Consider the following 20,811-nt stretch of genomic DNA (forward strand, 5'->3'; position numbering starts at 1 on the left):
AAAGTGAGGGGAGATAGGTAGAAGACAGATGTCAGAGGTAGTTTCTTTACTCAGAGAATAGTAAGGGTATAGAATGCTTTGCCTGCAACGGTAGTAGATTCGCCAAGTTTAAGTGCATTTAAGTCATCATTGGACAGGCAAATGGACGTCCATGGAATAGTGGGATGGGCTTCAGATTAGTATGACAGGGCGGCGCAACATCGAGGGCCGAAGGGCCTGTATTGCGCTGTAATGTTCTATGTTCTATGTCTGTTTCCATGCTGTACATCTCTATGACTCTATGACAATAGATACTGGCACAAAGGGCTCACAATCACCTTTATATTTCACCCCCACCTCCTCTAAGCCATTCTCCATCCTGACTTGTAGAAGTATCACCATTCCTTCAGTGTCACTGGGTCAAAATCCTAGAACCCCCTCCCTAACGGCACTGTGTGGGTGTCCCCTTTTTTAAATTTATTCATTTGTGGGGTGTGGGTGTCGCTGACTGGGCCAGCATTTATTGCACGTCCCTATTTGCCCCTTGAGAAGATGGTTGGTGAGCTGCCTTCTTGAATCACTGCAGTCCACCTGCTGTAGGTTGACCCACAACGTCATTAGTAAGTGAATTCCAGGATTTTGATCCAGTGACAGTGAAGGAGCTGTGATTTTTTTTTTCCAAGTCAGGATGGTGAGTGACTTTGAGGGGAACTTGAAGGTGGTGGTGTTCCCATGTAGCTACTGCCCTTGTCCTTCAAGATGGAAATGGTAATGGGTTTGGAAGGTGCTATCTGAGGATCTTTGGTGAATTTCTGCCGTACATCTTGTAGATGGTACATACTGCTGCTACTGAGCGTCGGTGCATCACCAGCGTGCACGTGGCATGTCATTTTCCAATACAACCCTGGAATGGCCCATCACTCATCCAGTAAGGAGCTTGAAGTCAACCTAATGTCATTGGAAAAGTGGTTTGGTAGGCCACCTTGAATCCTGTCAGCCTGGCAGTCTCTGTGGCTCCGCAAGGCAAGCTAAGGTCTCAGATTCCCATTCCATCACCTTACTGGTGAGCTTGGCAAAGCCAGCCCAGCCTTTGGCACTCCTTGTCCCCAGAGGCAAAACACAGCACCACCGTTTGAGGACGTAGCGCCAATCAAGCAGCCTGCTTTGAGCAGCACGATGGCTCAGTGGTTAGCACTGCTGCCTCACAGCGTCAGGGACCTGGGTTCAATTCCAGCCTAGGGAGACTGTGTGGAATGTGCGTATTCTCCCAGTGTCTGCGTGGGTTTCCTCCGGGTGCTCTGGTTTCCTCCCACAATCCAAAGATATGCAGTGAATTGGCCATGCTAAATTGCCCATAGTGTTCAGGAATGTGTAGGTTAGGTCAATTAGACAGAGGTTAATGTAGAGTAATGGGGAATGGGTTTGGATGGGATCCTCTTTGGAGGGTTGGTGTGGACTTGGCCTGAAGGGCCTGTTTCCACACTTTAGGGGTTCTATTCTTCTATCCTCTTTGTCCTGGATGGTGTCAAGCTTCTTGAGCTGCACCCATCCAGACAGGTCGGGAGTATCCCATCACAATCCTAACTTGTGCCCTGTAGATGGTGGAGTCAGGAGGTGAGTTACTTGCTGCAGGATTCCCAGCCTCAGACCTGCTCTTGTAGCCACTGTGTTTCTGTGGTGAGCCTAGTTGAGTTTCTGGTCAATGATAACCTCCAGGATATTGACAGTGTCGGATTCAGTGATGGTAACACCATTGATGGTAATACCATTGATGGTCATTGCCTGACATTTGTGTGGTACAAACTTCCATCACACGCCCTCCACCACACAGAGCTCACTTCCACCTTCTCAGCTGGTAAATTAGGACCAGGCAACAAAATGTTGGCCTAACCATCCATAATCCCAAATACATTTAAAAATAAATTTAGATTTTCAGCGATAACTTTAACACTATCTTTGCTTAATTCTCAGGTGCCAATGTGAAAACAGCAGTCCCATGGTCAGATGTATTCTGCTCCAATGTAGATAAGCTCAAACAGAAGAACGTGCCCTCTATAAATTAGTAATGCAAGGTTCAGCAGATGAACCCCGCCCTGCCAATCCACATTTAGGCAGTTGCTTTCTGAAGCACCAACAGGCAAATTCTAACGAGTTCAGGAGTCACAGCGGAGAGGCCGGCCCCCTCCAGCTCTCCGAGGAGAGACACCAAATGCCCGCTCTCGAGTTGGATCAAGGCCTTGGATTGGCTGCGACCCCGTGCACGGACAGACCTCGAGACAGCACCGACTCCAGAGTGGCCAAACTCAGGACTCCCCGGATTGCTAAGTCCTGCCCCGGTTCGGGATTGGTCTGCAACTCTGAGGGCTGCCAGAACCCGGCCGTGCTTCCGTGCACGAGAACTCCTGAACCCTGCCTTCGACACAGAGAACCAGGGGTTCACCATCACCACCACCACCATCACCATCGCGCGCGTAGTGTGTCATTTTCCGATGCGACCCTGGAGTGGCCCATCACTCATCCGGTGAGGAGCCTGAAGTCAACCCAATGTCAGTGGAAAAGTGGTTCGGTAGGCCACCCTGAATTCTGTCAGCCTGGCAGCCCCTGTGGCTCAGCGAGGCAAGCTAAGATCTCAGATTCCCATTCCATCTCCTTACCGGTGAGCTTGGCAAAGCCAGCCCAGCCTCTCGGCAACCCTGGTCCCCAGAGGCAAAACAAAGCACCGCAGTGTCGCTTTAGCTCCGATCCTGTCCGATGTTCTAATGCCTCACACTCTCATTCTAGCTCTTGCCCAGTAATGCGTGCGGTCACATCTCATTCTTACTACCCTATTCCTAGCCCGGTACGACACACAGACACCTCCCAGTCTAGCCCTGCTCCAATGAGGCACACTGAAACGCCTCCAGTCCCCTTTAGCTCCACTGCGGTTAGACACACTGAGCCAACTCACTCTCGTTTGACCCCACATACCGTCCGATGTTCCAACACGTCGCACTCTCACTCCAGCCCTGGCCCGTTGAGGCATGAGCAAACACCTCAGCCTCATCTCATTCCTCCTTCGGTCCAGTGTACTAACAAATCCCACTGTCACTCTAAATCTGGTAGCCCGAAGCACACGGAGCTGTGTCGGTCCCATCTGAGCCCCGATTCTGTCCGATGTGCAAACACATCCCATTCACACTCCATGCCCACCCTGATAAAGCACTCAGAAACTCCTCCCATCCCCTCCAGCTCTTGCCTGAAACGGCAAAGCGAGCCCCCCTGGTGCCAATTTCCCCGGGATCCTTCACGGTGCGTGAATGCCTCGCGTCTTCACTCTGGCTTCTGTCCGACAAAGCATGTCGAACCGCCTCGGTCTACCTCGATCTCGGGTCCAGTGAGGCACACTGCCATCTCTCACTCTCAACCCATCTCAGCCTCGGCAAGGTGTGCAAACACATCGCACTCTCACTCAGCACCGGCTCCGACAAAGAAAATGCCAGTGCACCAATCTAACTTCAGTCAGGACGAGTCCAAGCAAGCACAAAGACCTCAGACTGCCTTCAGCCTGATCCCAATAGGAGCTACCAGAAGTGGTGACGGTCAGGTACGCTAACAGAATCCGTCGCCTGGTGCTGACCTCTTTGGTAAGCCTGACTTCAAATCTCGCAAAGATGACAAACTGGTCCAGTCTCACACTTGTTGTATTATCTGACCTGCAACCTGAACTCAACTTGTCGCGCCATTGTCTCAATCCACTTTTATTAGTGACCTTCTAAATCCAGGCTGTGGTCAACCTGAGATTCGGAGGTCAGAGAGAACAGACAAGTAGAGAGGTGACCCTGCTGATCTTCAATTGCTTCACTGGCTTTGCAAACCATTTCTCAACACCGGAGTTTTCATTACCTTCTCAGTCTATTGCCTGTCAAAAGAAAATTGGACATGCTCTACCTCTTTAAAACCCCATGGGGCACACTTGATCGGTTATTTTACCATATCTCAAAATGTAGTCACACTAATAAAGGCAGAGTGGAAAACGTTACCTTTCTTGTCTTCACATTGTTATGGACCAGACCAAACTTCCTCAAACTATTCAGCAGTTAGTCTAGATCCTTACTTTTTTTTATTTTAAAGGTGAATGTAAGGTGTTGCACTCCAGATGCAAAAGAGAACACTTTATTCATCCACTGTAGTTAACAGAAAAAATAAGGAATTAGAACTCTCTGGGAAAACTTAACAGAATAATAGATATAGTAACTATTATTAATTAACTGTTCCAATTTAACAACACCCCATAAACATACCCTTGGCAAAAGGCAAATTTAGTAAAAAAAAAGATTGCCTCCATGCAGTTCTCCAATCCAGGGGGAAAGAACATCAAAAGACAATTCTGAGAGAAAGACAGAATTCCAGCTTTCACTTCTTCAAGACCCCAACAGTAACTGCTGAAAGCTAAACCTAACACCCCTGGTTCTGTGGGAGCTTGTCAACACCCATTCAGGCTGCTTCTATTGTTCCAACTTTTAAAAAACACCCAAGGCCTCACAAGCTGTTTACTGGCTTTGCAACTAAATAGCTCAGCACCTCTATCTTAAAACCTCTCTAAAATAAAACAGGACAAAACAATCTATTAAAGCCACAGTATTGTCGCTATATCAACTATAACTTACCACATGTGACATAATATGAAGTAATTAAATTAGAAAAATGCTGAAGAAACTCAGCAGGCCTGGCAGTTTCTGTGCAGAGAGAAACAAAGTTAATGTTCTCCAGAAGAGCCATATTGAAATGACCACAGTTTATTCCCTCTCTAACAGACCCCAGCTCTCACAAATCCCTTAATCCACTTTTACAGTATTCACCAAGGGGCCACATTGTGGGAAAGTTTGGGAAGCACTGGTGAAAGGTCATAATTTAATCCTGTGAATTACTCTTCAGATAATGAATTGCAAAATACTGATTAAACAATAACTGCAGTCCAGCTGAATCATAATTTTAAAATACTCTACCTTTCCTCCCTGCTTCAAGATGACTGTTGGTATTGCAAAACCAATACAAAACCTTTACAAAATTATTCCCACTCCTAAGTATTGTGCCACCGCCTGATTTACTATGCTCCACCAATTCTGATTGTGAATAAGAACTGAATCTGTGGAGAGAGAAAAACAGCGTTAACATGAACTTTTGTCAGAACTGAAAGCTGGGAATCATATGAATACCTTGTTATACAGTCGGTTCAGCTGTAGTTCCATTCTCATGCAATCCCGTGTTATAAGAAAATCGTGTAATTGCAGCACCATTTAAACTAATGCGGCCGGAATCGCATTATAAACAATACACACTTTAAAGATTCACACTTTAGAAACAGTGTCCCCAATTCATCAATCGCATTATAGAGCATTTGTATTAACGAAATGCAAGTAATAGCAGAACAAAGTGTAGTTCGAACTGAATTGGAAGAGGCTTGGTTTAACGTCGCGTAGAATCCCTACAATGCAGATAGAGACCATGCAGATAGAGACCATTTGGCCCTTTGAGTCTGCACTGACCCTCTAAAGAGCATCTCTCCCAAACCATCTTATCCGTTTCTCATCCTCTCTCATTGCTACACTGGAGTGTCAGCTCAGATAGGCAAAAGTGAGGACTGCAGATGCTGAAAATCAGAGTTTAGATTAGAGTGGTGCTGGAAAAGCACAGCAGGTCAGGCAGCATCCGAGGAGCAGGAAACGTCAGCTCAGATATAGTGTGAGCAATAAATCCAAATATCTCTTTCTTTCCCCTATTTCTTCAAATATTTCCCCTTCAAGTGTTTATCCCCTTTGGAAAGATTGAGTGAATCTGCTTCCACTGTCTTTTCAGGTAGTATATGCCTGATCATAACTCACAACATAAAAACAATTCTCTTCTTTTCCCCCTCTGGCTCTTTTGCCAACTGTCTTAAACCTGTATCCCCTCTGGTTACTGATCTGCATCTCTCAAAATCTACATAAAAAGCAGCAATCAATGGAGACCTGAAATTAAAAGGAAATCAGTCAGAAACTGGAAGTAAGACAGGTTAGGTTGTTAATAAGTTGTGGTCTGATGAAGCCTGAATCTTAAGCATTTTATACACAAATATTTGTGGTACTAATGCAGGCATTGGAACGCTTGTTTTCATTGATCAGTGCATTGAGTCTAGGAGTTGGGATGTCATGTTGCGGTTGTACAGTACATTAGTTCAGCCACTTCTGGAATATTTTTTGGTCTCCCTGCTGTATGAAAGATGTTGTTAAACTTGAAAGGATGCAGAAAAGATTTACAAGGATGTTGCCAAGGTTGGAAGGTTTGACCTATAGGGAGAGGCTGAATAGGCAAGGGCTTTTTTTCCCTAGAGTATTAGAGGTTGAGGGGTGACCTGATAGAGGTTTATAAAATCATGAGGGGCATGGATAGGGTTAATAGCCAAGGGTATTTTTTTCCCAGGGTAGGGAGTCCAAAACTAGAGGGCATAGGTTTAAGGAGAGAGGTACCTGAGGGGCAACTTTTTAACACAGAGGGTGGAGCTGCCAGAGGATGTGGTGGAGATTGGTACAATTACAACATTTAAAAGGCATCTGGATGGGAACATGAATAGGAATGGTTTAGAGGGTTATTGGCCAAATATTAGAAAGTGGAGCTAGATTAATTTAGGATATCTGGTCAGCGCAGATGAGTTGGACTGAAGGGTCTGTTTCCTTGCTGTACAGCTCGAGGACTCTAAATGATGAGCAGGAGTGGGTCAAAAAACTCCTTGAGTCTGTTCCACCAATCTATTAGATCACGGCTGATCTGATTACTCCTGCCTATCCTGATAATCTTTCATCCTGTTAGAAGCCATCTAACTCTTAAAAATATTCGCAGTTTGAGGAAGAGAGTTCCAAAGACACAGGTCACTTTGTGAGACAAAAAGATTCACCCCATCCCTGTCTTAAATGGGAAACTCCTGATTTGTAAACAGTAATCTCTTGTTCCAGATTCTCCCACAAGAGGGAACATCTTCTCTACATCCATCCTGTCAAGCCCCCTCAGGATCTTAAGTAATCCAGTCAAGTCACTGCTGAGTCTTTTAAATGTCTACAGTCTGCTCATCCGTTCTTCATAATCTAGTAAAGGAAGTGCAGAAAGCTATTCGGCTCATTGAGTCTGTTCCACCATTCAATGAGATCATGGCTGATCTCTAATCTTCCTCCATATACCCGTCTTGTTCCTATTTCCATTTTTTGGTTAATAAACACGTGTCAACCTCAATCATAAAACTAACAATTGATTAATTGCCAACTGTGAAAGAGAGTTCCATACCTCCACAACATTTTGTGTGCAGAAGTGTTTCCTGAAGGGTGTGGCTCAAATGTTTAGACTTTGTCACCTAGTGCAAGGTTTCCTGGCCAACAGAAATACTTTATCTCCTCTGTATGTTCCTCGAACTTCTTGAAAACTAATCAAGTTGTTCCTTAATCTTACAACACAACCTTGAACCTAGTTTATTCTCCATTTAATTTATTCCAGATTAGCAAATAATCATATCCCTCAACCTCACCTTCTCATCATATGCCAAAATCTAACCTTTGCTTCCATCCCTCAATTCCAGGAGTCTTCAATCCCATCTTCTTCCCACCCCTCAATCCTATCTTCTCCAATTCCCTCAATCCCACTTCTTCCCCATCCTTCATTCCTACCCTCTTCCCCATACCTCAATCTCACATCCTCCTCATTCCTCAGTCCCACCTTCTCGCCATCTCTCAATCCCACCTTCTCACCTATCCCTCGATCCCACCTTTTCTCCTGTCCCTCAATCCCAATTTCTCCACATCCCACAATCTTCCTTTCTTCCCTATCCCTTGATACCATCTTCTCCTCCCTATCCCTTGATACCATCTTCTCCTCCCTATGCCTGTCTTACATTCTTCCTATTCTTCAATGCCTCCTACTCCTCCGTCCCTTCACAGATCCCTCAAACTCATTTTCCCACTTCCTTCACCCCGCTTTATGCCTCTATCTCACCTTTTACCCCTAGCTCCCAATCCCACTTCCTCCACTTATCCCTTAATCCCACTTTCTGCCCCATCATTCAATCCTGCCTTCTCCCCATCCCTCAATCCCACTTATTCCTCCTTTTTCCTCAAATCCTTTTTATGCCCCATCCCTCAATCCCACCTACCCACCAGGGATGGGGGGGGAAGTTAGGAACTTGGAAGAGTGCAATTGATTGAATTGATCCTTCAAAAGGGCGGGCACGGGCATCATGGGCCGAATGATCTCCTCCTGCTCTACAATTTTCCGAGATTTAATTTCTTGACAGCATTTCCATTCGAGGCGAATTCTCCTGACACAGACACCTGAACAGGTTAATGAGAGGTCAGGGCGGATGAGACAACATTCCCCACAAGGGACATCAGGGCGCGATCTGCGCACGCTCAATCCCGGACGCAACGGCAAGGCGTGCTATACGCATGCTCTATTCCGGCAGCACCGACGGTACTAGAACAGCGCATGCTCTTTCCCGGATGAGGGGGAGCCATGGCAAGCACGTTATACGCATACTCTCTGCCGGGAGTGACGGCAGAGTCAGAAATACGCATGCTCCATGCAGGTGGAACGGCAAAGCCAGTTATACGCATGTTCTATGCCAGCAGCGACGGCAGGACTGACACTGCGTGCTCTAGTTCGCGAGTAGAGCACGTTATTCGCATAGTCTATATCGGGAGGGACGGCAGAGCCAGATATCCGCATACTCTGTACCGGGCGCGACGGCAGAGCCAATCATGCGCATGCTCCCTGCCGGGGGAAACGCGGAGCCAGTCATGCGCATGCTCCATGCCGGGGGGAAAACGGCGGTGCCAGTCATGCGCATGCTCTATGCCGGGAGGAAACGGCGGTGCCAGTCTTGCGCAGGCTCTATGCCGGGGGGAACGGCGGAGCCAGTCATCCGCATGCTCTATGCCGGCAGAACTGACGCTGCGTGCTCGAGCTCGCGAGCGGAGCGCACGTTGCACGCATGCTCTATGCCGGCATCACGCCCGCGGGCGGGTGGCGCCGGTCCAGCGCGTGCGCACAGCGGGGAAGCAGGTTGGGTGGTGTCCATGGCGGTTTGGAACCTGTGGAATATTAAACCGTCGGGCCCAGGGCAGGGAGGAGCTGGTGACTCAGTCCGGAAACACCGGCTTGGAGCTGACTCAGGGGGCGGGCTGAAGTGTTAAAGGGCTCATAAATGTGCGAGGAGACGGGCTGTGAAGGGATGGAAGCAGGTGTGTGTGTGTGTACCTCTATGGGAATGTGGGCCTGTCCTTCTTCCTCCTTCGCTGGGGCTTATTTTCTCCTAATTGCCTCTCTCAGGGTCACGACATTTTGCTGTGGTGACTTGGCCCTAATGCCCAATCTCCCGGGAGTTGAGCTGAGTTGGGACTGGGGCAGGCACTTCGACTTTGGAAGGCATCACTTTCGAGCATGATAGTTCTGCTGCCTATCTCTGATGTCCTGATGAAGGGTCCTGCCTGAAATCTCGACTCTCCTGCTCCTCGGATGCTGCCTGAGCTGCTGTGCTTTCTCCAGCGCCACACTTTATTGACTCTTGACTGTCCAGCATACTGATGGATACTGATTAAGGATGATCATATTGAATGGTGGTGCAGGCTCGAAGGGCAGAATGGCCTGCTCCTGCACCTATTGTCTATTATCTGCAGTCCTCCCTATCTCCTAATCTATACACACTTCACATCCCCTCCCCCTGACCCCACAAAAGACTAGAGATGCTTGATGAGTGATTGGGAAGAGGACACTCTGTGGCATTGGACTGTGGTTCCAGTGATGAGCTTAACCAATGAGGATAGATCGAACAAGTTGGGACTGTTCTCCGTGGAGAGAAGAAGGCTGAGCGGGAGATCTGATAGATGTTTTCAAAATCGCGAGTGAGCTGGATCGAATAGACAGAGAGAATTTGTTCCTGTATGTAAAAAGAGCAAGAATGAGAAGGCATAGATTTAAACTGATCGGTAAAAGAAGTGAGGGTGAAATGAGATTTGAAAGGGACCTAAGGGGCAATCTTTTCGCGCAGAGGGTGGTGCGTGTATGGAATGAGCTGCCAGAGGAAGTGGTGGACACTGGTACAATTACAACATTTAGAAGGAATCTGGATGGGCACATGAATAGGAAGGGTTTGGAGGCATATGGGACTAGATTATTTTAGGATATCTAGGCATGGATGAGTTGGGTTGAAGGTTCTGTTTCCATGCTGAATATCTCTATAGACTCTGAGGCAAAGCTTTTTCACTCAGCAAGTAGTTAGGGTCTGGAACACACTGCTTGGAAACATGGTGGAGACAGGTTCAATTCAGGCATTTGAGGGGGCATTGAATAATTATTTGGATACAAATAATGTTTAGGGCTTTGGGAGATTGGCACTAAGTGATGCTGTTGATGTAAGCAAACTGGGTCGAATGTTATAGCGCAGGAGGCCATTTCTGTGATTCAGCTAACCATCACCCCAACTCCTACCCTCCTCCCCCTCCCCAATGCCAAATTGGCATTAAGAATTGCCTAAACTCAATACAGTTTGGAGAATTTATAACCTGTACTGGGTTGTCTATCCACGTGAGGCCAGTGCCAGCTCTGGCTCCTCTCTTGCATCACAGTGAGCCAGAAGACGGTAGTGGTTTTGAGCCCTGCTCCCTGATATGTGAATGCAAGAGGAGTGTGCTGTGCTGTCAGAGTTGTTGATTTGGATGAAGTATTAAATCAAGTTTGTCCCTCACCCTCCTCCTTTTAAGCTCCCCCTCTCCCCCCACATTCACCCCATCCTTGCTCCCCCTTACCTTCTCCATTTGTTCTAACAGGTCAGTGTAAAAGATCCCATGACACTAGTTTCAAAGAGAGCAAGGGAGTTGTAGAATCCCAAAGGAAGTAGGCCATTTTGCCCATCGAGTCTGTACTGACCTATCACTTCCAAGCCCACCCCATCACTGAATTTCCCATGGTTAATCCACCCAGCCTACATGTTCCTGAACACTATGGGGCAATTGTGTATGGCCAATCCATCCTAACCTGTGCACATTATATCTGGCAAAGTTTACTGTAATTTTCTCTCCAATTATTGTAGTTCCTTTTCATTGGATCACATGCACGTAAATATACTTATTCAGTCGAATGGTCACACTGAATAGCAACAGTTGATTCAATTTCTCCTCAAATGTTGGAGTACCTCAGGTTAGGAGAGTTCCAAAACTAGAGGGTTAAAGGTGAGAGAGGGAAGATTTATAAGGGACCTGAGGGGAACAGTTTCACGCAGAGGGTGGTGTGTGTATGGGATGAGCTGCCACAGGAAGTGGTGGATGCTGGTACAATTACAGCATTTAGAAGGCTGGGTACATGACTAGGAAGAGTTGAGATTAGATTCCCTACAGTGTGGAAACAAGTCCTCACCAACCCTCCGAAGAGTAACCCACCCAGTCCCATTTCCCTCTAATGCACCTAACACAATGGGCAATTTAGCCTGGTCAATTCACCTGACCTACACAACTTTGGACTGTGCTCTGGTTTCCACACTGTAGGGAATCTAATCTAAACTCTTCCTATTCATGTACCCAGCCTTCTAAATGCTGTAATTGTACCAGCATCCACCATTTCCTCTGGCAGCTCATCCCATACACCCACCACCCTCTGCGTGAAGATTTGTGCTGCTGTGGGTTCAAAGTTTCTCTCCAAGTATATATTACTATAATTCACACCTTGCATTATTCCACCAATGCAGTGTTAGACACACCCTCTAATCCACGCAGACACGGGGTGGGGAGGGAATGTGCAAACTCTACACAGACGGTAGCCCGAGGCTGGAATCGAAGCTGGGACCCTGGTGCTGTGTGACAGCAGTGCTAACCACTGAGCCGGCCCTGTTTCCATGCTGTACATCTCTATGATTCCATGAGCTTTGGAATGTGGGAGAAAACTGGGTATCCCTGATGTCCTGGCCAATATTGTAAAAGAGAGGTTTTCACATGACTACTGATCACTGGGACCTTTGCAAACATCAGCTTGTGTTCTTTCTATCCCACAACAGCTACCATGCTTCAAAGGTGAATGGCTGTAAACGTTTGGCAGTCGTGACAGATTTTTTTTTTTTAAAAATGCATTGTTTTTGTGGAGTCAGTCTGGATTTGAATGTTTTTTTCAAAGGAAAGGTGTTAATAAGCTGTCAGGTTGCCTCAATTTCCTTGTGCGTGCACTTGTTTCTCTGTTTTTTTTCCTGAAAGTTCTGCAGAAATTTGATGGGGGATTTTTTTTAAAAAAGGGAAATCTTGTGCAGCTGTCTTATTGGTTATGTGGTTTCTCTCCATCCCAGGATTCCCAAGTCGGAGGCTAAGATTATCTTGTACTTTTTTTTTACTAATTGTGATTCATGGGTTAGAAGAAGGTGTGTCTAACGCTGCATTGGTGGAATAATGCAAGGTGTGAACTATAGTAATATATACTTGGAGAGAAACTTTGAACCCACAAAGCTTCTTTCCGCACAAATGCCTCTGAGCCAGAAGATTGTGGGTTTAAATTCCAACTGCGGCGGGTAGTTTAGAGTGACACGTCAGAAACAAAGATTGAGGAATTACCATTCGAGGCAGCATATTTCTGGTGAGACATTAGTCAGACATGGGGTTCCCTCACCTCATGTCTGAGTCCAGACTAATTGGCGATTGAGCTGAAACTAATCATCGTCTAAATCATGATTGTATCGTGTGATTACGAGGGCTTATTCACAATCTCTTGTCTGAATCTTGTCTAGATAATTTTAAATGAAGTCTACCCATGGTTTGAACTTGTTTGCTGTATTGAAAAAAAATGAACTGCCAGATGATTTGAAATAGGGGTGAACATGTTAATTCTTGCAGGGGATTCTGTTTGGCTGGTTGCATGCATTTTACCCATGGGAGGGGATAGCAGGGGACCTGAGGTTTTGCTTCCTAACTGTGCTGGAAAACGTTTGAGAGGAGTTGGATGGGAGAAAAGGTGCAAAAATGTGAATTTAAAGCAACACTATTTAGTGTTCTTTGTATGTGTAGTAGTTTTGATGGGGGTCACCAGCTGTAACATAGAGATGATTGCTATCTGTATATTACATGGACACCCACACACCTTTCAGGAAGTAGCAGGAAGTGAGGTGGGGGTTGGTGGAAAAGAGGAAAAAAACTGGATGAATCAGTCCGTCAACTTGTGCTTTTATTGTTCCCACCTCACATCTCTGACCAGGACGGCATTTATTGCCAATCCCCTCCCTGCTGGTTACTTAGCAACACTGTTCACGACCTGGAAGCAGATTACTGCCTGCTTTTTTTTGAGAGAGAGATACTGTCTGAAGCCCAGAGGAAGAAAAGGTAGGGAATAAATAAATGGTGTGTGCGCAGGGCTGCTTTCTGGAAAGACTTGGGAGGGAAGCCAGACTGCAGGAAGGTTCCTTCATCTGTCTTGAGTTTGCAAATGTTTGAATTCTGCTTTTTATCCACCACCGTTTCCTTGACAGAACTGCTCAGCCCTTCCACTCCCCCACCTCAAGACTCAGGAATGCCAGACCTTTAGCTGGGAACCAGTTGTGTAACAGGTACAAGGATTGGGTGGTCTGAAATAACTTTTGTTTACCTGGGTTGAGACATTCCATGACATTTCAAAGCCAACAAACTATTTTGTGTGGACTAGCCACTAATGCTGTGTCCACAAATGTGGGAGCTATCTCCACTCAGCAAGCTCCCACAAAGCTTTAACTAGATAGTGTCTGTTTCTGTGCTGTATGACTCTTCGGTCAACCTCATTTATGCCAAACAAGTTTCCCAAACTAAACTACTCCCAATTGCCTGTGTTTGACCCATATCCCTCGAAAACCTTCCTATTCATGTACCTGTCCCAATGTCTTTTAAATGTTTCACATTTAGATTAGATTAGATTAGATTACTTACAGTGTGGAAACAGGCCCTTCGGCCCAACAAGTCCACACCGACCCGCCGAAGCGTAACCCACCCAGACCCATTCTCCTACATTTACCCCTTCACCTAACACTACAGGCAATTTAGCATGGCCAATTCACCTAACCCCTGCACATTTTTTTTTGGATTGTGGGAGGAAACCGGAGCACCCGGAGGAAACCCACGCAGACACGAGGAGAATGTGCAAACTCCACACAGAGAGTCGCCTGAGGCGGGAATTGAACCCGGGTCTCTGGCGCTGTGAAGCAGCAGTGCTAACCACTGTGCTACCGTGCCGCCCATAAATGTTGTAATAGTACCCACCACCACCACCACTTCCTTTGGCAGCTTGTTCCAAAAAGGTGCCCCTCAGGTTTCTTTTTAAATCTCTCTCCCTCCAGTTCCCATCCTGGGGAAAAGACTTTGACTATTCGCCCTATCCATTCCCCTCACGATGTTCTAAACCTCTATAAGGCCACCTTCAGCCTCCGATGGTCCAAGGAGAAAAGCCTCAGCCTCTCCCTATATTTCTAACCCTCCAACCTCAGCAATCTGAACCCTTTCATGTTTAACAACATCTTTCCTGTAGCAGCGAGACCAGAATTGAACACTGTATTCCAAAAGTGGCCTAACCAATGTCGCATTCAGCTGCAATGTGACCTCCTGACTCCTATACTAAACAGAACGTGGTCAGCATCGACCAGTTGGACCAAAGGGTGTGTTTCCATGCTTTATGACTCTGATTGAGCAGTACACTGAGTACAATGAAGGCAAGCACGCCAAACACCACCATTACTACCCTGTCTACCTGTGATTCCACTTTGGAGGAACTGTGCACCTACGCCCCTAGGTCTCCTTGTTTGGTGGCAACACACCCCAGGGTACTGATTTGCCCACCCAAAATGCAACACCTCACATTTATGTAAATTAAATTCTGTCTGCCACTCCTCAGCCCGTTGGCCCATCTGATCAACCCCTGTTGTTCTCTAGGATAACCTTCTTCACTGTCCACTACACCACCTATTTTGGTGTTATCTGCAAACTTACCAACTATGCCTCTTATATTCATATCCAAATCATTTATATAAATGACAAAAAGTAGTGGACCCAGCATGATTCTTATGGCACACTCCTGGTCACAGGCCTCCAGTCTGAAAAGCAGCTATCCATTACCATCATCTGTCTCCTACCTTCAAGCTAATTTTGCATCCAGTTGGCTAGCTCTCCATGTATTCCATATGATCTAACCTTGCTTATCAGTCTACAGTGCAGAACCTTGTCGAACGCCTTGCTCAAGTCAGGAAAGGCAGCATCTACTGCTCTGCCTATGTCAATCTTTTAGTCACTTCAAAACTCTCAACCAATTTAGACATGGTTTCCCACACACAAAGATAATGAGCAATTAAACTGTTTTAGTGGTGTTGGTTGACACAATTCAGGGAGAGTTCCAATTCCCAACCTTTTGGAAATAGCAGTGGATGTATAGTATCAGAGGACAAACAGAAATTTGAGATGCAGAAGGATTTTTTGATATTGTTACGCGTGAGAGGAGAAAAGGAGTTTCAACTTGAGAAGAGATGGGAGGAGTCTTCAGGAGACCCTACTAATTGGGGGTGGGTGACGATTAAAATCAACTAAAGCTGGCAACTTATCATCGTTGAGTCTCTCTCCCCAGCCTCACTTCACTCAAACTTACTCTGCAGACTCCAATGATTGGTTTTCCTCTCTCCTCTTCCTCCCCCCTTTCCCTCCCACCTTCTCTCCCTGTATTTTATTTCATCCTTCTGCAAACTGTATTAGAAATACTTGACAAAAAGCATTGCTCAGTGGGACACGGCATAGATGGTCAATTAAGGAACATTACCTTGAAACAAGGGGCAGTTGGTCACCTAGATGTTAACTGCATTTTTCTCCCATTGAAGATGGTACTGGTCCTGCTGAGTTTTTCCAGCACTTGCCATGTCCTTATTCCAGATCTCCAGCATCTTGCTTCCGTACTCGATTGAATCATTCTATTTTTCAGTCGACTCCTACCAGTGGCCATGCAGCACTTCTCCAGTGCTGAGCACAAGTGTCAGCTGAGGTGGTACGTTTACAGGGGCCCTGCTGTGGACCCTGTAGCAGGGAGACCACAATCGAATGCAATTTTCTAAAAGTGGCCTGAAAAATCTCATGTGCATGACCTCCCATCTCCTATACAAAACAGAACACGGTCGACGTGACTGGTTGGACCAAAGGGTCTGTTTCCATGCTGTATGACTCTATGACTACTCAATGCACTGACTAATGAAGGCAAGTGTACTTCAATCATACCTCAAGGCCCATCAAAGGTGCACTTGTGTGAATACTTGGTGAGGATGGAATGAATAATGTTTGTTGTCTGTTCTTTTCACTCATTCAAAGGGAGGCTGCCACTACTTGTCCTCAGGGCCCCTTCATGCACAAAGGCTGCAGGAGCAGAGGTAAGAGAAGCAAAGTACTGTGGATGCTGGAAATCTGAAACCAACGCTAAAAATGCAGGAGAAACTCAGCAGGTCCGGCACTTTCTGTGGAGAGAGAAAAACAACATTATTACCTTGAGTCTGGTATGATCCCATCAGTGCGGCTCATTTCAGAGACACAAATTTGATGTTTGTATCTCATTTTGGTTTTGGTTTCGAGAGGCCAGGATAGGAATAGGCCAACCCGTTGTTCCCTTCCCCAGTCTGCAGACTGTTGCACTGGCTTATTGTTGACAGGAACTCCTGTAACCAGGGTGATTGCATAGGATTTTCAGAGCTCGGATCACTAACTTCTCCTCTACTTTTTCCTGTTTTTCCCTCTTACCACAGATCGCGTGATGAAAAGCCTTGATTTTCCCCGCCTGCGTCGTCCAGGCTGACCGATTACCTCCTTCACTCATCTGTCAGTCTAACAGTCTGTCTCCCAGAACCTTGAGATACTAGCAACTGAACCCCCCCCCCCCCTCCCTCAGAATTGTGCCTGGCGCCTCCTGCTGCCTGTCATCGTTGCTGGGCTCCTGAGATGATGGCGCGACTTTGAAAGAGGCGCGTTTCCTCAGCACCCCACTCTTGGCTCTGAAGGGCCACGGTAAAATAGTTCCCCGTCTGCGATCCTCGCCATTGCTCTTGGGACCACTGTGCGGGTCAGTTCCTCGGCATGGCGACTTTGGCGTCGTTGTCCGGCAAGGATGCCGCACTAGGTGCTAAACCGCCAGCCTTTGCCAAACCCCTGAACGACTTGGACTTCCACTCAGGAGCTCGCATCGAGGAGATAACGAAGCTGATCCAAGAATTCGGCAAGTATGAGATGAGGGACTTCGACGATCGGCGGGCCTTGGAGGTTCACACTGCCAAAGACTTCGTTTTCTCTATGCTGGGTGAGTGCTCACGGCACACTGAGACAGACACCATCAGTTATAAGGAGATTTCACGATGTGAAGTCATGCCCTGTAGAGAATGGTTACTTGCACACAGCAACCATTGTTTCAAGCTCTGACAAAAAAGCAGTGTCCTCACCACCAGATCACCTGTTTTCAATGTTAGTTGAGTGACGAATGTTGTCCAGGACACTGGGATAGCTCCCTGGCTTTTTCCAAAAATAGCAACATGTGATTTTGGAATACTGTGTGCAATTCTGCTCTCCCTGCTATAGGAAAGGGGTTTTTAAACTTAGAAAGGGTGCAGAAAAGGTACTGCTGGGATTGGAGTGTTTGAGCTATAGGGAGAGGCTGATTAGGCTGGGGCTGTTTTCCCTGAAGTGTTGGAGGCTGAGGGGTGACTTCACAGAAGTTTATAAAATCATGAGGGGTATGGATCGGGTGAATAGACCAGGTCTCTTCCCCAGGGTAGGGGAGTCCAAATCTGAAGGGCATAGGCTGAAGGTGAGAGGGGAAAGATTTAAAAGGGACCTGAGTGTTTGAGCTATAGGGAGAGGCTGATTAGGCTGGGGCTGTTTTCCCTGAAGTGTTGGAGGCTGAGGGGTGACTTCACAGAAGTTTATAAAATCATGAGGGGCATGGATCGGGTGAATAGACCAGGTCTCTTCCCCAGGGTAGGGGAGTCCAAATCTAGAGGGCGTAGGCTGAAGGTGAGCGGGGAAAGATTTAAAAGGGACCTGAGGGGCAACTTTTTCACACAGACACTGGTGCGTGTATGGGATGAGCTGCCAGAGGAGGTGTTGGAGGCTGGTACAATGACAACATTGGGTTTAGAGGGATATGAGCCAAATGCTGGCAAATGGGTCTAGATTTATTTAGAATATCTAGTCAGCACAGGCGGGTTGGACTGAAGGGTCTGCTTCCGTGCTGTACATTTCTATGACTATGATTTGTTCCTATTATCTGTGGGCAGATGGGGGGCCCTGGTGTTTAATGTTGCCACTGTGAGCTGGTGTCCTCTAGATACCCCAGTGCTGTCTTCCACAATTGTTCTGCTTCTGATTTTGACACTGGTGCAAACTACTATTGCTGTCAAATATCTAGCGCCGTGCACTTCAATACCTTTTGAATTTGCGACAAAACACTTTGTCAGGTTGTCGACCTGTGCTGTATTCCTGACTTCCTCTGAGTACCAGCACTGAGCATGTCAGCCTAGCTTTCTGAGCTTTGGTCTCAGAAAGTGGGGCTTGAACACCCGATCTTTTGACTAAGATGGGAATGCATTAATGTGAGACTGTATGTAGAGCACAATAAGGTTTATAAGGTAGAGGTGGGTAGATTATCTTTTGAGGAAGGGAGTCAAAAGTCTTTGGGGGACATTGGGAATGTGGAAGTGAGATAGTCATCAGCTTAGCCCTGATTCTGTTGAATGTCAGAGCGGATTTGAGGGGCTGAGTGGCCTGCTCCTCCTAATTCATATGGGGGTCTTCCTCCGAGTTGTACATTCCAATTGCAACATGGAAGCAGAGCATTGGACCCAATCAGTTGATATTTATCCCCCCCATATGGGCATAATCCTCATTCCATACAAAGTTAGGTCCTTGCTTTAGAAAGCTCAGTAAGTATATGGCTTAAAGCTGGATTTAACATGGCAATATCTGAACTACAGACCTTTCTTATAAGGTTGCAAAGGTCGGTCGTTTTACTTTGTAGATTAAGATGGTTACACTTTGCTGTTTACATTTGGCAGTATATTATAACTAGTATGCTGAAATGGTTGACTATGTAATTCTTTTCTTATTTTGCACTTTTTTTAAAAAGCGATTCTTCATGGCTTACAATTTTCCATAATTTGAATCACTGTAGCCATTTAGCATCTGCCCTCCTGGATTCTCAACAGTCCAACGATTGATATATGTACTTATCATAGCCCTTTCCTCCGCACACTACATGCTCTCATCCCAGTTTCCTGCGGCCTCTGAATAGGAGGAGGTCATTCAGCCCCACGAGACAGTCCAATCATTCAGTCAGATCGTGGCCAATATGCAGAGGTTCAGCCTGTCTGTTGTGGTCTTCCTTCATTCTTGTCTGAACAAAGATCCAGCCAACTCCATTTTGAAATGTTCAATTTTGTCGCCTCACTCTGGGCCTCAAGGATAAGACCATCAGAAACTTCTGCCTCTGTCTCTTCCCCCTTCCCTACCTCTACCTCTCTCTCCCTCCCTCCCCCACTCTGTCTCTCTTTTAAAAGACTTCTGGATGGGCATATGAATAGAAAGGGGTTAGAGGGATATGGGCTAAATGCTGGCAAATGGGACGAGATTAATTTAGGATACCTGGTTGGCAGGGACAAGTTAGACCGAAGGGTCTGTTTCCATGCTGTATATTTCTATGACTCTTAAGTAAGCACGGAATAGGCCATTCTGCTCCTTGAGCTTGCTCCATCTTTCAGCAGCATCTTGGCTGATCCGATATTCCTCACATCCACTTTCCTGCATTCTACCCATAAGCCTCGATTTCCCCCTACCCAACCTCAAAAGACATTCGGAGCTGTATATTGCAGTTTCCCATTGCCCTTTGAGATGACATGCTGCCTGATGTTACTGTCCAAACAGCTTGGATCTAATTTTCAGCTGGTCTTGCCTTAAACAGGTCCAACCTCCTCACTCTTTCCTCCAGGTTCCTGAGAGGAGATGTGTCGGAAGTGAGTTGGCTGGATAGAGTAATAGTGAGAATCTGTTCCTGCTCGTTGCCCATCGGGTGCTTTTTAAATCTTTCTCCTCTCTCCTTAAATCTATGCCCTCTAGTTTTGTACTCCCCCAACCAAGGACAAAGAGCTTGGCTATTCACCCTATCCATGCTCCTCATGATTTTATATCTTCTGTGGGCGGCACGGTGGCTCAGTGGTTAGCACTGCTGCCTCACAGCGCCAGGGACCCGGGTTCAATTCCAGCCTCGGGCGACTGTCTGTGTGGAGTTTGTACATTCTCCCCACATCTGCGTGGGTTTCCTCCGGGTGCTCCAATTTCCTCCGACCGTCCAGAGATGTGCAGGTCGGGTGAATTGGCCGCGCTAAATTGCCTCTAATGTTCAGGCATGTGGAGGCTAGGTGCATTTGTAGGGGAATGGGATACACTTTAGAGGGTTGGTGTGGACTTATTAGGACAAATGGCCTGTTTCTACACTATAGGGATTCTATGATTCTACGAAGGTCAACCCTAAGCCACTAATGCTCCAGGGAAAATGGCGCCAGCCTGTTCAATCTTTCCCTATCGCTCCAACCCTGGCAACATCCTTATAAATCTTCTCTGCACCCTCTCAAGTTTGACAACATCCTTCCTATAGGAGGGTGATCAGAATTATATGCAGTACAAGATCAACAGGGCACAGATTTAAAGTGATTTGTAGAAGGTGATGTGATCTGAGGATGTTTTCACATAGCAGGCAAATAGGATCTGGATGCATTTCTTGGAGAGGCCATGGAGGCAGGCTCCATTGAAGTATTTGAGAGAGCATTTGGCA

At 46.6% G+C, this 20,811-nt stretch overlaps 2 protein-coding genes across 11 annotated transcripts in view; both read left to right on the forward strand.

Moving 5' to 3' along the window:
* The window catches only part of LOC122544434 (flocculation protein FLO11-like), an 8,774-nt gene extending 4,785 nt beyond the window's left edge, over positions 1-3,989 (forward strand). For both annotated transcript variants that reach the window (XM_043683682.1, XM_043683683.1), the window contains one exon: positions 1,951-3,989. In XM_043683682.1, the coding sequence (XP_043539617.1) occupies positions 2,045-3,571 (1,527 nt within the window). In that variant the 5' untranslated portion in view covers positions 1,951-2,044 and the 3' untranslated portion in view covers positions 3,572-3,989. The remainder of the gene's footprint in view (positions 1-1,950) is intronic.
* A 5,051-nt stretch (positions 3,990-9,040) lies between these two features.
* The window catches only part of LOC122544355 (protein MB21D2-like), a 14,707-nt gene continuing 2,936 nt past the window's right edge, over positions 9,041-20,811 (forward strand). The window contains exons 1-3 of one of the 9 annotated variants that reach the window (XM_043683578.1): positions 12,467-12,588; positions 16,314-16,372; positions 16,742-17,289. In XM_043683578.1, coding sequence (XP_043539513.1) covers positions 17,070-17,289 — 220 coding nt within the window. In that variant the 5' untranslated portion in view covers positions 12,467-12,588; positions 16,314-16,372; positions 16,742-17,069. The other 8 variants (XM_043683575.1, XM_043683580.1, XM_043683574.1 and 5 more) reach the window with 8 other exon arrangements.

Source organism: Chiloscyllium plagiosum, chromosome 48 (genome assembly GCF_004010195.1).
Source record: "Chiloscyllium plagiosum isolate BGI_BamShark_2017 chromosome 48, ASM401019v2, whole genome shotgun sequence".
Taxonomy (NCBI): Eukaryota; Metazoa; Chordata; class Chondrichthyes; order Orectolobiformes; family Hemiscylliidae; genus Chiloscyllium; species Chiloscyllium plagiosum.